At 49.1% G+C, this 14,247-nt stretch overlaps 2 protein-coding genes across 4 annotated transcripts; one reads left to right on the top strand and one right to left on the bottom strand.

The window, feature by feature from the left end:
- Positions 1 to 304: 304 nt before the first annotated feature.
- On the top strand, positions 305 to 7,147 carry SERPINF1 (serpin family F member 1). The gene is made up of 8 exons (XM_064395120.1): positions 305 to 377; positions 2,751 to 2,836; positions 3,198 to 3,396; positions 3,474 to 3,629; positions 4,448 to 4,651; positions 5,415 to 5,557; positions 6,163 to 6,373; positions 6,735 to 7,147. The coding sequence occupies exons 2-8, from the start codon at positions 2,759 to 2,761 to the stop codon at positions 6,992 to 6,994; spliced, it is 1,251 nt and encodes a 416-aa protein (XP_064251190.1). The 5' UTR covers positions 305 to 377; positions 2,751 to 2,758; the 3' UTR covers positions 6,995 to 7,147.
- A 473-nt stretch (positions 7,148 to 7,620) lies between these two features.
- Positions 7,621 to 14,247, bottom strand: SMYD4 (SET and MYND domain containing 4). 3 transcript variants are annotated; one of them, XM_064395108.1, is made up of 10 exons: positions 14,034 to 14,246; positions 13,194 to 13,344; positions 12,635 to 12,724; positions 11,195 to 12,338; positions 10,449 to 10,631; positions 9,994 to 10,160; positions 9,551 to 9,686; positions 8,996 to 9,112; positions 8,564 to 8,687; positions 7,621 to 7,941 (listed from the first exon to the last, which is right to left on the bottom strand). In XM_064395108.1, the coding sequence occupies exons 1-10, from the start codon at positions 14,162 to 14,164 to the stop codon at positions 7,791 to 7,793; spliced, it is 2,394 nt and encodes a 797-aa protein (XP_064251178.1). In that variant the 5' UTR covers positions 14,165 to 14,246; the 3' UTR covers positions 7,621 to 7,790. The 3 variants fall into 3 exon arrangements, with proteins under 3 accessions (XP_064251178.1, XP_064251181.1, XP_064251180.1); XM_064395111.1 differs by having other exon boundaries at positions 12,119 to 12,338; positions 14,034 to 14,243; XM_064395110.1 differs by lacking the exon at positions 12,635 to 12,724 and having other exon boundaries at positions 14,034 to 14,247.

The raw sequence follows: 14,247 nt of genomic DNA, 5'->3' as shown, positions 1-14,247 counted from the left end.
TAACCATACCTCTGAGACAGAAGGAATTCCCTGATGTGACCTATGGCAGAACAGCAAGGATAAAATACTTGCTCAAACAGGGCAGGGAGTGTTTGCCTTTCCTACCTGTGCTTTACCCACCAGGCTGCCCTTGGCACGGGGATTTGTTTTGGGGTGAAAAAAGGCTTGAAAAATTAGTGCAATTCAGGGTGAGGGTGGCAGGGGCAGAAAATGGGAGCAGAGCACTTTAAGAGAGCCCTGGGAAGCTGTAACCTGAAGCCTGCCGAAGGCTGGGCTGGGGGAAGCAGCAAAAAGCAGATGTGGCTGCACCAAACCCGCACTGTCCTCGACTCACACCCGCTGGGAGCCCCGAGAGCAGCGGCCGAGAGCAGCCCCAGGTAAGGGACAGCTCAGGGACAGCTCACCTGTGCCACTGCCAGCGGCCAGGGGAGCACAGGGCAGGGGCTGAGGCTGGGCAGCTGTCACAGGACCTGGGAAATGGGAAGAATGGTTCTTCTGCAGGTGGGATTCCCACCAAGAGACCTCACCAGGGATCAGGAGCCACCAGCATCGGCTTTGCCCCCGGGGCTGAGCTGTGCTGGGGAACTGGGGTGGGTTTTCTGCCTTTCAAGCATCTGTCTTGCAGCTGGGCACATGTTCTTTGTCTCTGATGGTGTGACAGTGAAATCCTCTGGAGCTGGTGGCTGCAGGATGCTCCAGGAGCTGTGGAACAAGCAGAGTGAGCAGCCTGAACTCATGGGTCCTGTTTCACAGCACCTCTAAAGTCAGAAGTGTTTATAAATGATGTGAGAGACTTGTACCACTGTAGGTGGAAAGTAAAATATTTCCTTTGCACCTGCAGGCCTTCACAAATCGACAACTCCCAGACACAAAGTTCCTTCTCAGCTCATTTCTCAAGGTTTTCTTCCTGTACTTTTTGACTGTAACATCACTCGCTGTTGCTCCTTCTCTTCTCCTTCAAGGCAGCCACAGATTTTAATATCATGCCTGAAACCATCCCACCTCCGATCCAACCAAATTCTTTTCTCTGCATTTCTGGCTGTGTGCTAAGAGAAATACAAATAGAATCCAGATGTTCAGGCCAATTCAAACGCAAAAGGCTTTGTCTTTTTAAAATGGAAATTGCTTTTTGGCGAAGTCTGAGAAATATGAAGCTGGTGACAGTACTGGCAAAAACAATACAATCTGCAAAACCAATCTCTGCTCCCATGCTCCCAGGAGCTCAGTGTAGCTGGAAGCAGAGGTTGTGTTGAGATTATTTTCTTTTTCTTCAGAGAAAAGGTTATGCTCCATGGAAAAGCTTCATCTCTAAGCTAGACTGGGCCAAACCTCTTCTTCTCAGCATGCAGGAGTGCAGCTTGGCACAGGCATCCTCAGAGAGCCTGGCTTAGCCTGTTAGACTTAGCCTCATGCAGGACTTCTGGCATCTCTCTTCCAGCATGGTGCCTGTTCACTGTAAATCTCTGGAATGACAGGAGCAATCCCAGCATCATATCCACTATCACACCATCAGACAGTAAATCCTCTTGATCCACATCTTCTGCACCAGAAACCTCACCCATTCTGCAGCTGGGATGGCAGCAGGTTGCAGGATGCAAGTGCATGGGGGCAAAGAGGGTACCACTACTGTGTTACACTGGCTGAACACAGATGAGAGCTTAAAACCTCCCCTGTGATGCTTTTTTCTCCAAGGGAGAGCTGCCTCCAGAAGAAAAGGCAGGGAAGGGAAACAGCAAACTGCCTCTCAGCCTGCCTGAACGGGGTCTTGAGCTGGGGCTGTTGTCGCCACGTGTATTTCTAGCAGCAGGCATGTTTTCTTTGTAGCTGAATTTAATCTGAAACACATGTTCTTCCTCTGATTTCTCTAGTTGCCTGGATGACAGGGGTTAGTTAAATACAACCCTCTTCCTTTAATTTCTGGGAATCTATCTAAACACTGCTTCAGGCCAGCCTCAGTGGCGTCTGTTCTTGGGGGCAGGATGCTTCAGCAGCTCTGGTTTACCCACAGCAAAGCCCTGGGTTACTCAGTGCCCTCTGGACCAGACAGATCTGTCTGGGAGGGCCACTCATCCCAGTACTGAAGTGATGAAAAGTGGATTCCACATAAGGAAGTTGGGGAGTTTGGTGGTTTTCTCCCATCTCCATTAAAAATGTCAAATAAGCCAAGCTCTGCCTTCCACTTCTCCAGGTTTCCTTATTGTCTTTTAAGAAACCTCTTCCATTTTAGTTTATCAGATTGCAAATAAGAAGCAAAGAATGGACACAGGTACATGTAGACACAAGAAATAGCAAACTACTGCCTGAGGCAGGTAATTTGTATATCAAAGCAGTAACCAGTCAGTGTTGCCCTTTGCCCCATTCAACAATATGGATTTGGTACTTTTTATAAATGAAATCTTGAATTTTTCTGAAGCCTAAGACTCAGAAGTAATGATTTGGTGCTTTTCTGGACCTTGGCACTCAGTAACTGCCAGCATCAGTGTGGTTTGGGCCACACACATCTGCTTTTGTGCTCAGGCACACCCACCATGTGCCTGCCCAGTTTTAAAGTCACTGGGGCCAGTCTGGCTGAATACTCCAAACTAGAGAAGGAAACCTGGCTCAGATCAGGTGTGTGTTTCACAACTGGAAGGACAAGCATCAGCATCTGTCACTGCAGCTCCTGCCACAGCCAGGTACAGTGAATAGTTGTGGTAGAGATGAATTTACCTGATTGCTCAAACTCTCTCTGTCATATTCCTACTCTGTAGGTCCAGGCATGCAGATTCCAGTGGTTCTCCTTTTCCTGGGCCTCTTAACTGTCCCAAGCAGAACCCAGAACTCAGCAACTGAGCAGGTGAGTAGGAGACAATATGCAGAGAGCAAGGGGAAGAGGTGTGGAGCAGGTAATTTAATTTTAGAGATTCTTACCAAAGGATTAAACACTACCCCCCTAAATTACTGGGATTTTATTTAGCAACATAATGAGACTAACTCCTGCTTTACCTGGATAAAACCACAGTAGTTACATCAGGGGATGACCAGGAGGCAGAATTTCAAACTCAGTGCTGCCTTTGGCATTAAAGTAACTGTTCCTACACTGTCTGTAAGATTAAGTCAATATTTCTGTGGGTCATTGAAGAATATCTGTAGTTGTTTGCCTATGAAGTGTTTAGCACACCTGCAAGTCTAACCAAAGCACTCCTTGGACCTGCCAGAACTCTGCCACAGCTGATGGAGCCAATGCTGGTGAGGAAGAGGAAGATCCATTCTACAAGAGCCCTGTGAACAAGCTGGCAGCTGCAGTCTCCAACTTTGGCTACGACCTGTACCGCCAGCAGTCCAGCCGGACAGCCACGGCCAACGTGCTGCTGTCTCCTTTCAGCCTGGCCACTGCACTTTCTGGTCTCTCACTTGGTGAGTTCTTTGCCCCATTTCCACACCCACCCTGAGGTCTGGCAGCCCTTCCCTCATGTTTTCCTGCTCGTTGGCAGGGGCTGGAGAACGAACCGAGGATGTGATTTCTCGCGCCCTCTTCTACGATCTGCTCAACAAGGCTGAGGTCCACGACACCTACAAGGACCTCCTGGGCAGTGTGACTGGGCCAGAGAAGAGCATGAAAAGTGCCTCCCGGATCATCTTGGAGAAAAGTACAAGTCCTTCTTCCCCTCTATAAAATTTTACCTAAAAAGCTGTCAGCAATAGTTATTTTGGTGTGAGTGTATATATAAAAACACACTGAGTAACACAGCACTAACAGCTCTGGCTCTGACATCCTGCTGAGCCAGGATGCAGACAGGGCATGGAATGCTCTTGCTGCTCCAGAAAAAGCCTGGAAAGTTTGTGTGCACTTAAATAAAAGACCAGACACGCACACAAAGACATTGGTGACAGAACAGTTAACTCACAGAAGACCTAAAAGAAACTTGCTGATAATTTTGCCTTCACTCCAGGCTGTCTGGCAGGTGTTGCTGGCTTCCCGGAACCACAGATCCCATTTTCTATTTGTGATAACACTCAGCCATATTCCTTTGTTTAATTCCTTGCAGAGCTATTTGAACTGTCTGCTTCTGGCATGCAATAAACATCTGCTGAGAATGCTAAGAGCTATCTTTTGGAACCTGCTGGTTCCAAGAATCCAATAGGTTGAGTAAGCTGTACTCAGAAAGCAGGCTGGGGAAAGAAGAAAGGCTGATGTGGGAATGGCTGTGTCCAAGCCTTCAGTTCTTATCTCCTTTTTTCAGTTTTCAGAAGAGAGTTATCCCATGCTCCAGCATGGGTGGCTGTAGGATTTGGATCACTTTCCTTAATGTGCTTTCAGATATTCCTCTTCAAAGCAGGTTTCTGGAGACAAACAGGCACAGATATTTTGTAAGAGACCTGCTGCTGGGCTTTGGATTGCCACCTGCTGCCTTGAGATTGTTTGGATAAGGCAGCTAGCTGCAGCATCCATGTTTTTATTCCCCAGGACTCAGGGCAAGGCCTGGATTTCACAGCCAGCTTGAGAAGTCCTACAAGATGAGACCAAGGGCACTGAGTGGCAACAGCCAGCTGGACCTTCAAGAAATCAACACCTGGGTCCGACAGCAGACAAAGGGAAGGATCATGAGGTTCATGAAGGACATGCCCACAGATGTCAGCATTCTCCTTGCTGGGGCTGCTTTCTTCAAGGGTAAGAATGTTGGACACAAAAAGTGCATTAAGCACGTGTTAGAGGAGATGTGAAGGAATGCTCTCACTTCCAATAAAGCAAACAGGCTGTAAAACAGAGTGTGAGAAGAAAGTGTTTGAGAATGTTTAGTAAAGAGGAAAAAAAAAACACACTACCTGAACAAAAATAGTCAGGAGGGAGGAATTATTACTCTTGGGAAGTTGAATCTTGACCTGTTTGCAGTAAGAATCAGAGAGGGAAGTTTAAGCTCACAAAACTCCACTCAGAGATGGGATATTACCATTTAGGGAAGGAACAGCTTAGAGTGTTCTGAGCCTTCTTTCCACTGTAGAAGGAACAATTTGATACTAGAGAGCTGTTCTTAAACATACTGTAAGCCAATGTCCTGGAGAATTATTGCTTAGAGACAAGGAGCAAAATAAAGGGTGGGGAGAGAAGCACTTTATATCCATTGACACAACTGTTACCCTTTAAAATAGTTTTGTAATTACATAAGTAGACATCAGCTTCCCACTGGCTACTCCACCCATACGCTGGCTTGATTATTTATTTGCCATTTAGCCAATTCTCAGATGAAAAGGAGGGGCCAAGGATGGCAGTAAATCAGTAGCTCCAATCAGTCTATTTCTATCCCTATTATGCCTCAACTCCTTAATGCACAAATTCTGTATATTAAAGCACAAGATTATTCATCCACAGGCATAAGCCTGGTTTCATATGTTATGATTCCAGAAAAATCCTCCATTTTCTCTCTTATGAAAAGGGACATGGAAAACCAAGTTTGACACAAAGAAGACTGCCCTGAAGGACTTCTACCTGGATGAGGACAGGACTGTGAAGGTGTCCATGATGTCAGACCCCAAAGCCATCCTGAGATATGGTTTTGACTCAGAACTCAACTGCAAGGTCAGACAGCAAAGATTGCCTAAGATCTCCTAAACCTCCTGAGGAGCAGGTTCAGCTACACCTACCTGTTAATCCATCCCAGCCTTGCTCCTCCCATCAGCTACTTTTGCAATCCCTATTTTGAAAGGCAGTGTGTTGACTCTTAGGATATTCTGCTTCTACCCAAGTTATGTCACAAGCAATCCAAAATATAAATTATGCCCAGGTCCTACCAGCCTGTATTGCTTGACTTAAAGTTGGGCAAGAAGGGCAGGGCACACCTCAGAACTTTTCCATCTCTACTTCTTTCAACCAATCTTTCCCTGGAGCATGAGTTCAAAGGTGTTCAAGTGAGAATTCCCCAAAGCAATGCTGCAGGATTCAGCAGGTGAGAGAGCACTTCCATAGCAGCAAGAGTGCAGCAGGAGGGATGAAAGCCTGGGGAAAAAGCCAGAAGTGTCAGGAAGCATCTTGTCAAATAAAAGCAAACAGGGAAAAAGATCAAATGTTCACTGAAAAGGCTGAGATTCCAGCCTGAGAATCAGGCCACTGCCTGGTACAGGATGGGCAAAACTTTGTTATTGATGTGACCCTTTCTTATCTCTCTCTTATTTCTGTCCTTGCAGATTGCCCAGCTGCCCCTGACAGAGGGAATCAGTGCCATGTTCTTCCTGCCCACAAAAGTGACCCAGAACATGACTCTGATTGAGGAAAGCCTCACTTCTGAGTTTGTCCACGATGTGGACAGGGAGCTGAAGACAGTCCATGCTGTGCTGAGCCTGCCCAAACTAAAGCTGAACCATGAAGAGGCACTTGGCAGCACACTAAAGGAGACAAGTATGTGCATCACTCCCCCCTTGCAGGCTGCCAGGGCTCAAAGCAGTGGTCAAGTTGCTTCCTGCTCTCAGATTATGAAGCTGGTGGGTTGTTAGGTATGGTTGTGGAGATTTCACCAGCAACCAAATCACCTTCATCCAGGATTTCTCAGCTTGTTATCACATTCCTCCACCAAGCTCATGCAGTGCTGCTGAGATTGTGGGTGAAGCTCAGCACAAGCAGATGGAAGCTGCTCCTCCCTCTTACCCCAAAAAGCTCAGCCCAAGCAGCTCCCTGCCCTCGTGGATCACACATTAGCAGTGCTGCTCCCCCTTCTGCAATCCATGCCTCCAGCTAATGGAACTTTCTCTCTTTTCTCCAGGGCTCCAATCACTTTTCACATCACCCGATTTCTCCAAGATTTCTGCCAAACCTCTGAGATTATCTCATGTGCAACACAAGGCAATGCTGGAGCTTAGTGAGGATGGGGAAAGATCCACACCAAACCCTGGGGCCAATGCTGCTCGTCTGACCTTCCCCATAGAATACCACGTGGACAGACCCTTCCTTCTTGTGCTGAGGGATGATTCCACTGGAACCCTCCTCTTCATTGGCAAGATCCTGGATCCCAGGGGTGTTTAGATCCCTTCACAATAATCTGCAATGGTAGGGGCCAAATGGAAAGGGTGATATTGGGAGGGATACTGGCTCCCTGCTCTGCTGCACAAAGACACAACTTGCAAATCTTACGCCTTCATGCTGCAATAAAAGAGCTTTTGCTATTAATCTCAGCAAGCCCAAGTATTCTCCCTTGAAAGGTTATCTGCCTACACTCCCAATTTCCCCAGAGGAGGAATGCAGTTCTGTGTCCTGAAAGCAAACATTATCTGGTGTATGCTGCACTGTTCCCCATCCTGTTTTCCAACCTGACACCAGTTGTTGATTCTGAATCCCTCACCACTGACAGACCTGTGCTGGAGCCCTCCAAGTTCTGCAGTGCCCCCTTTTATAGACTGCAAGTTTGCACTTCCCAGGCTGTTGCCTCACCCCTTCCAACAGTTTCCATTTGACACTGGCAAGAAGGAAAGTGCCTCACAGTATTAAAAATAGAAGGCAACGTGCTCTGGATGACTGTATGTTCATAATGCTCAGGGCACCACACAGGGGAGAGTCACACCTCACACAAAAGCAACTCAAACATTTGCTTCCAACCCACACACAGAACTTATACAACAGCCTCTGTTCCCACCATACCACACACACACCTCTCACGTTAGAATTGGTCATTTTATTTACAACAGGCTCACTAAAGAGCATTTCAAGACTTCATTCAAGTTGCTGTTACACATGATTTTCCAGCTTGTACTACATGACTACCTTACCACATGACACTTAGCTTTGATGAAAAATCACATTGCAGCTTCCTTTGACAGGGAAATTAAGTCCTCTGAAGGATGTTTCTGGGAAGCTCTGACAGGCAGGCCTTCATCTCTTGTAGTTCCTGGATCTGAGCACTCTGAGGACCAAAGTGCACTGACAAAATCCCCTCTGCTCTTTGAATAGTGCTCAGAGCTTCAGAAACTGCAAATCTGAAATAGGAAGATAATAAGAACAGAGCATGCAAAATACTTAATTCAGCTTCTTGACTTACACAACCTTTAAGCCCTCCCTAATAAAAACCTAAACCTGTTCATGGCTACAGATGCCACCTTCCCCTGCCTTCCAGCAGCAGGAAAATTGTGACTGCTTCAGCTGCAAAGGGAGGATGGAAAGGTAAGGAGATGGACAAAAACTGAAAACATTATATTTGAGTATACAGGAACCCTCTACTTCATCACTGCAGCTCCTGCTAAAATTAATTTGGTTAAAGGGAGCTGTTGTGAGGAGATTTTCAGAAGCAGTCAGGGGATTTCCCTGCCAATGAAGCAAGAGGATTTCATTCCCTCTTTTGAAAAGATGTCAGCAACATTATACAACTGAGATATAAACACCAAGGGTGATGAGTTGACAGAATAAAACAATTGGACAGGGAATAAATTGAGCCAGGGAGAAGAAAAAGATAGACAGGCACAAAGGAGAGAAACAGATTCCTAAGAGAGTACCTGTGCTAGACTGCCCTGTGTCCTGTGAGACACCCTCCAGGTGCCTTGATATTGTGTCAGACACACAGGAGTGGTGCAGGGCAGGGACAGAGGATGAAACCAAACTCACCCATTGAAGAGGATTTGTGCTAGCTTGAAAAGTTCATGGCCTGTTTCTACACTTGATGGCCCATGGTGCATTTCCACAATCTCAATACTCTTCTTCAGGTGTCTGGCTGCTTCCTGCCACTTCCCTGATGGAAAAACAAGCAAAACAAAACAATGAGAAATTAATAAATACTTCCTAGAGCTACTGCCACCCAAAGAATCTGACAGAATTAATGAAAATGTGGTGAACTCTGTCCACAGAACCAGGACAGAGAACTTAAAAGAACATGAGAGCACAGTATTGTTCACTGGCTGCTGGGAAAACAGGTTTGGTCTTTCTGAGAGCCCTGCAGACAAAACCAGGGAAAAAATGAGAGGGCTGGTCCAAAAAAAAGCTAGTCATGTTAAATTCAAAGTTCAGGAGACATGGGATAGTGAGAGGAGAGTGCCATACCAAGAGTAGCATAGACCTGTGCCAGATGATCCTCCAACTCTCCCATCAGCAAATGCTCTGGAGACAAGAAAGTTCCAGCATCCATCTGACACTTCAGGAGCATTTTGATAGCCTGGTCTATTAAAAAAAAAAGGTTATAAAGTTCACCCTGTGGCCAGTGTCCAGTTTTCCATGATCCATGAAATAAAATCAATCCAATCTCATCTTTGCACAGCTGATTGGGGTTTGGTTAGGATTCAACACTGACTTCACCTGCACCTCTGCTTATTCTGCCCCAGCACTGGCCCAACTCCCTCCAGGAAAACAAGGCCTGGGAATGCCCAACTCCAATGTTACCCTGATTTCTTTTCATTTAATTACTTTACTATGGAACAATATGTGACTTAGATTAACACCCAGATCAGGGGGTATAAAAAATCTAAAGCTAAAGTCCCCAGGGACACCAGGCCACATGTCACAGCACCCCAATGGCATGAGCAACAGTGCCATCTCATGGTTCCTGTCCCGACCTGGCCTCCTCAGCTCCTGACCTCAGGGCACAAAGCTGAGCCTTACCAGCCTTCCCGACTCTCAGCAGGTCTAAAGCTTTCTTGATTTGCTGCTGAAGGTCCTGTAAACGGCCAGACAGGTGATCTCTGCTGGCTGAGGTTGCACAAGCTTCATTTGAACAGCAAAGTGTGTCTTCTTCTCCCTGTGGAAATCACCTTTGTGATTATTCCTGCTCCCATTCAGCTCAAAGCTTTTTCTCCATCTGCATTAGCTCTGGGTTATAGAGATACTAAATTGTTTCTCAGTTGTATGCATTAAACAAAGTGATTTTTTAATAAATTGTTATCAACTTATTTGATTTTATAAGAAACAGTGAGATACTGTCTCGACTCAATAGGGGCTTTTGGCTTCTGAGCAGGGATCAAAGTGAGGTTTTTACCTCTTGGTTTTCCCAGACCCAAGCCTTACACACCCCAGTAAGCTGCACAATCATAACTATGGAGAATTACCTGCATTGGAGCCTGGCATTTGGGACAGCAGAACGAATTTCTGATGGACACCACACTCTTGCCACCAGACTCTAACTCCTCGAGGCACGCCGGGCAGCGACACTCGAAGAAATACTGACTGAGAAGCTGCTGTCTCTCAGCAACCCTCATCCTACACCAGTGAGGCCCTGCAGAGGATGGCAAGGGTACAGATCACTCACAGGTACAGTTCTTAATGTCAGAATAAATGGATTTTTGTTACAATTGAGACTAGGTGTATTTTGGGGAGGACACAATTGGAGACTGAAAATCTAACAGAGGGCTTAAGGGATGAAAGGTTGGTCAAGGCTGCTAAACAAAGACTCTGGGAATATTAAATGAGAATTAGATGAGAATTATGATATAATAGCCATCAGCATGATAAGGGGAGGTGAATGATGTCTGTGCCTTGAGACAAACACAGAATTGAGGCTTACCATAGCAGTGCAAAACCTCTTGGCCACTTGAGATTGGCTGTGCTGCCCTGACAGTGGCAGCTGTTCCGCTGAATGACACGCTGGTATTGGGGTGGCACGAGTGGTTCAGCAGGCTGAGGACAGGGAAGAAGGCTGTTGCCAGCCTCACAGGCTTCTTATCTACAACAGCCCCATCTCCAGGCCCTGAGGACAGAGCAAAACCAAGCAGGTTGAGATTGAATGCTCACAAACCCACACAATTTCTGCAAGGATCCCCGTGACTGATCGCAGGCAGCAGCAGAAAGGTTCCTGGTATATTGCTGCAATAAATAATAGCTAAACACACTCTGCATGGGCACCAAGGAACAGGCCAGCGTGGGACAGGCCATTAAATTGTAAACAAGTCATTTCCATCTGCAATGGGAGCTCTTTACAGCTGAGAATTTAATCTCTCCACTTCTCACAAGATGGGCAAGGAAAGGACAGTCCTGGGCTCCTCAGGACAGGAGAGAGGAGCTACTGGAGAGGGTCCAGTGGATGAGGGGTCTCTCTTATGAGGAGAGACTGAGGGAGCTGGGCTTGGTTAGTCTGGAATAGGCTGCCCAGGGATGTCTGGACACATTCCAAACCCACCTGGACAGGTTCCTGTGTCACCTGCTCCAGGTGATCCTGCCTGGGCAGGGGATTTGGGCTGAATCACCTTCAGGGGTTCCTTCCAACCCCAAACATTCTGTGACAACACCATAGGGCTTAAAATTTTATCTTACCCAGCTCCTGCATTACAGTGATTGCTTGTGCATTACACTGCAGCTGCAACACGTGCCTCAGCATTGCTTCTGCCACAGTCTTCAGCTCTGGGGACAATTCATCTGAGGTTTTCTCACATGTCTTTGGTTTGGACCACTGCTGAGGTGATTCCTGACTCAACACAGCAGCCTCCAGGCCAGCTGCTTGCAGCTGTTTGCACAGAGCTACCACACTGAGAGTGCAGAGGAACTTGTGCTCAGGGCTGTGCTGCTCAGTGTGGGGCAAAAGGTGGAACAGAGCTTGGTAAGAGCTCTGGTACCGACCACTGCTGTCACAACCAGGGACACCTCTGCTACCAGCTCCTGCATCTGCTGCCTCACTGAGAGGCTTGCAGCTTGCCTCAGGGTTCTGAAGGTTCTTGTCCCCCTGGTGGGACCCTGCCACCAGCCTGCTAACCTCTGCAAATCCTGCCAGCAGGACAGTCCTCAAGGCCACGTGGCAGAAGACCCCCAGCGTGAGGAGCAGCGCTCCCAGGGCACACTCTGTCCTGTGGTACTGCTGCCATGCCATGTCTGCACAGTCCTGGCTGCAGTACTTGGCATAACTGCAGCCCTGGCAAGGCACAGAGGCCAGGAGCTGCCTCAGACAGCGGTGGCAGTAGAGATCTGTGCTGGTGGCTCGAGTGTCCCACGCAGTGTCACCATCCTGCAGAGGAAGGCTCTCCCCAGGGCACAGCACGCTCACAAAGGCCTCCTCTTTCACCAGCCTCTGTCCTGGCACAATGTCCTGGGAGGCCACCAAGTGACGTCCTCTCTCTGCATCAAAACTCAAGCTCAGGGATGCAGATGCACCTGAAATCCTGTTGTTCTCTTCCCAGATCTCTGGCTCCCCTTGAATGCCACCACGTGCTTCTCGTGCAGGCTCTGGACACCTCTCCTTCTCACCTAATTTAACCTTCAGCTGACTTAACTTTTTCAGTCGTGTCAGGTGTGTAGTCATGACCCCATCCAGAGCAATTTTACTCTCCAGCACTCTGAGGATATCCTGTGCATCCTGAAACCTCCCCAGGCACAGCAGACACTCAGCTTTCCGCAGCAGGACCTTGGGCAGCAGCCTGTCTGGATAGCCATGGCTTTCAGCCCTGGCAATATCTTCCAAACAAACCTAGGAACAAAGATAAGGCCTTTTAAGTGGGCTTGAAAACCAGCTTGTGCTCTTTCACTCCACCTAACACAATTTATGGAAGAATTCTGTGTGTTAATCAGCAAAGTCCATGTGCATAACCAACCTGCTGCCCAAATAAAGCATCCTGACACGGAAACCAAGTAGGAAAGTTGATCTATGGATGCTTTAAGCAGAGCTTGGGAAGCACATCTGATCTGCTGTCTCTCGTTTAACAATCAAACACCTCAGGGGCACCCAGGACCTTGTGTGGTGGGTGCTACCCTGGCCCCACTTACCTCAAAGTGCCCCAGGTGGAGGAGGGCAGCTGAGCGGTTGGCAAAGCACACAGACAGCTCGGGGCTCCCAGGGAGCTCGTGGGATGCTGCCTGCAGAGACCAGAGAACCGCTGCTGCCTGGGGGGATCCCTCACAGGACCCTCTCAGCAGAGCCTGAAGGATCCCCTCAGCAGGGCCTGCAGAATCCCCTCAGCAGAGCCTGCAGGATCCCCTCAGCAGAGCCTGCAGGATCCCCTCAGCAGAGCCTAAAGATCCCTTCAGCACGGCCCAAAGGATCCCCTCAGCAGTGTCTAAAGGATCCCCTCAGCAGGGCCCAAAGGATCCCCTCAGCAGAGCCTAAAGAATCCCCTCTCAGCAGGGCCTGCAGGATCCTCTCAGCAGAGCCCAAAGGATCCCCTCAGCCGGGCCCGCAGGATCCCCTCTTTGGGGATCCCCTCACGGAAGCTGCTCCTCACCCCTCACCCTTCAACCATGAAGGGCTGCAGGATCCCTCTTGGGGATCCCCTCAGGGGATCCCTGTGGCTGTGAGGTGTGGTGGGACCCCTCATGCCACACCTACCTTGGAGTAGAGCCTCAGGGCAGCCTGGTACTGGCCCCGTTTGAATTCCCGGTTGCCCTGCTCCCGGTACCAGCTCGCGGCCTCCGGTTTCTTGTCTGTGGGTGTCCGGTGGCACAACTGCACCAGGGCTGCCTCCTCCTCCTGCTGGGTCCTGTGGGACACGGGGGCAGCACCGAAGAATCAGTTTGGAATTGCTGGTCCAGCCTCTCCGCTCAAGCAGGATGATCCTTGTGGCCCAGGATTGTGCTCAGAGGGCTCTGGAATTTCTCCAGTGAGGGAAACGCCACACTCTCAGTCTGTGCCACTGCGTGGTCCCTGTACAGGGAAGAATTCTGCCCCATAGTCTCAGAATCACAGGATCAGTTAGGTTGGAAAAGACCTCTGAGGCCATGGAGTCCAGCCTGTGAGGGATGCCCGGTTTGTCAGCACTGAATGCCGCATCCAATCTTTCCTTAAACACCTCCATTGACAGCGACCTCACCTCGTCCCTGGGCAGCCCATTCCAGCCTAATCACCCTCTCTGCGAAGAAATTCTTACTAGAGTCCAACCCCAGCCTCCCCAAGTGAAGTTTAAGCCTATATCTTCTTGTTCTATCACCAGCAGCCTGGGACGCGAGGCCGACCTCCAACCTGCTGTCAGGTAAAGAGGGATTTTATCCAAATGGAATGTCCCCGGTATCCCTTTCTGCCCGTTGTCCCGTATCCTACTGCTCGGTTCCACCGAGCGGAGCCTAGTCCATCCTTTGACACCGCGCTTTATTATTTATTCGCATTAAGAGATGCTCCAGTCCCCCATTTCCCCCGCTGCCCTGCACCGCACCCGCCCCGCCGGCGGCTCACCGCAGCACATCGCAACCCAACCGCACCGCGTCGTGAAGCGAAGCCGCCGCCAGCCGCTCCCGCAGCGCCGGGTCCAGCGCGGCCCAGAGCCGGGCGGTGCGGCCCCGCCACTCCGCCACGGGCAGCGCCATCACCGGCACCGCGCCATCACCGGCACCGCGCCACCGCCATGGCGGCGCCCAGCAGCATCCCTGCACGGAACACCGCGCTACTT

This window comes from Passer domesticus, chromosome 19 (genome assembly GCF_036417665.1).
Source record: "Passer domesticus isolate bPasDom1 chromosome 19, bPasDom1.hap1, whole genome shotgun sequence".
In the NCBI taxonomy this organism is placed as follows: Eukaryota; Metazoa; Chordata; class Aves; order Passeriformes; family Passeridae; genus Passer; species Passer domesticus.
The sequence above is the reverse complement of the archived record's forward strand: the minus strand, read 5'-3'. Positions and strand labels throughout refer to the sequence as shown.

Excerpts from the sequence above, each read along its gene's own strand:
- SERPINF1 (XM_064395120.1), top strand. The coding sequence starts at position 2,759 with ATGCAGATTCCAGTGGTTCTCCTTTTCCTGGGCCTCTTAACTGTCCCA. Across the intron at positions 4,652-5,414 it reads TGGGGCTGCTTTCTTCAAGG|GGACATGGAAAACCAAGTTT; the intron begins GTAAGAATGTTG and ends TCTTATGAAAAG. Across the intron at positions 6,374-6,734 it reads CAGCACACTAAAGGAGACAA|GGCTCCAATCACTTTTCACA; the intron begins GTATGTGCATCA and ends TCTTTTCTCCAG.
- SMYD4 (XM_064395108.1), bottom strand. The coding sequence starts at position 14,164 with ATGGCGCTGCCCGTGGCGGAGTGGCGGGGCCGCACCGCCCGGCTCTGG. Across the intron at positions 10,632-11,194 it reads CACTGTAATGCAGGAGCTGG|GGCCTGGAGATGGGGCTGTT; the intron begins GTAAGATAAAAT and ends CTCTGTCCTCAG. Across the intron at positions 7,942-8,563 it reads GCACAAATCCTCTTCAATGG|ATTTGCAGTTTCTGAAGCTC; the intron begins GTGAGTTTGGTT and ends TTCCTATTTCAG.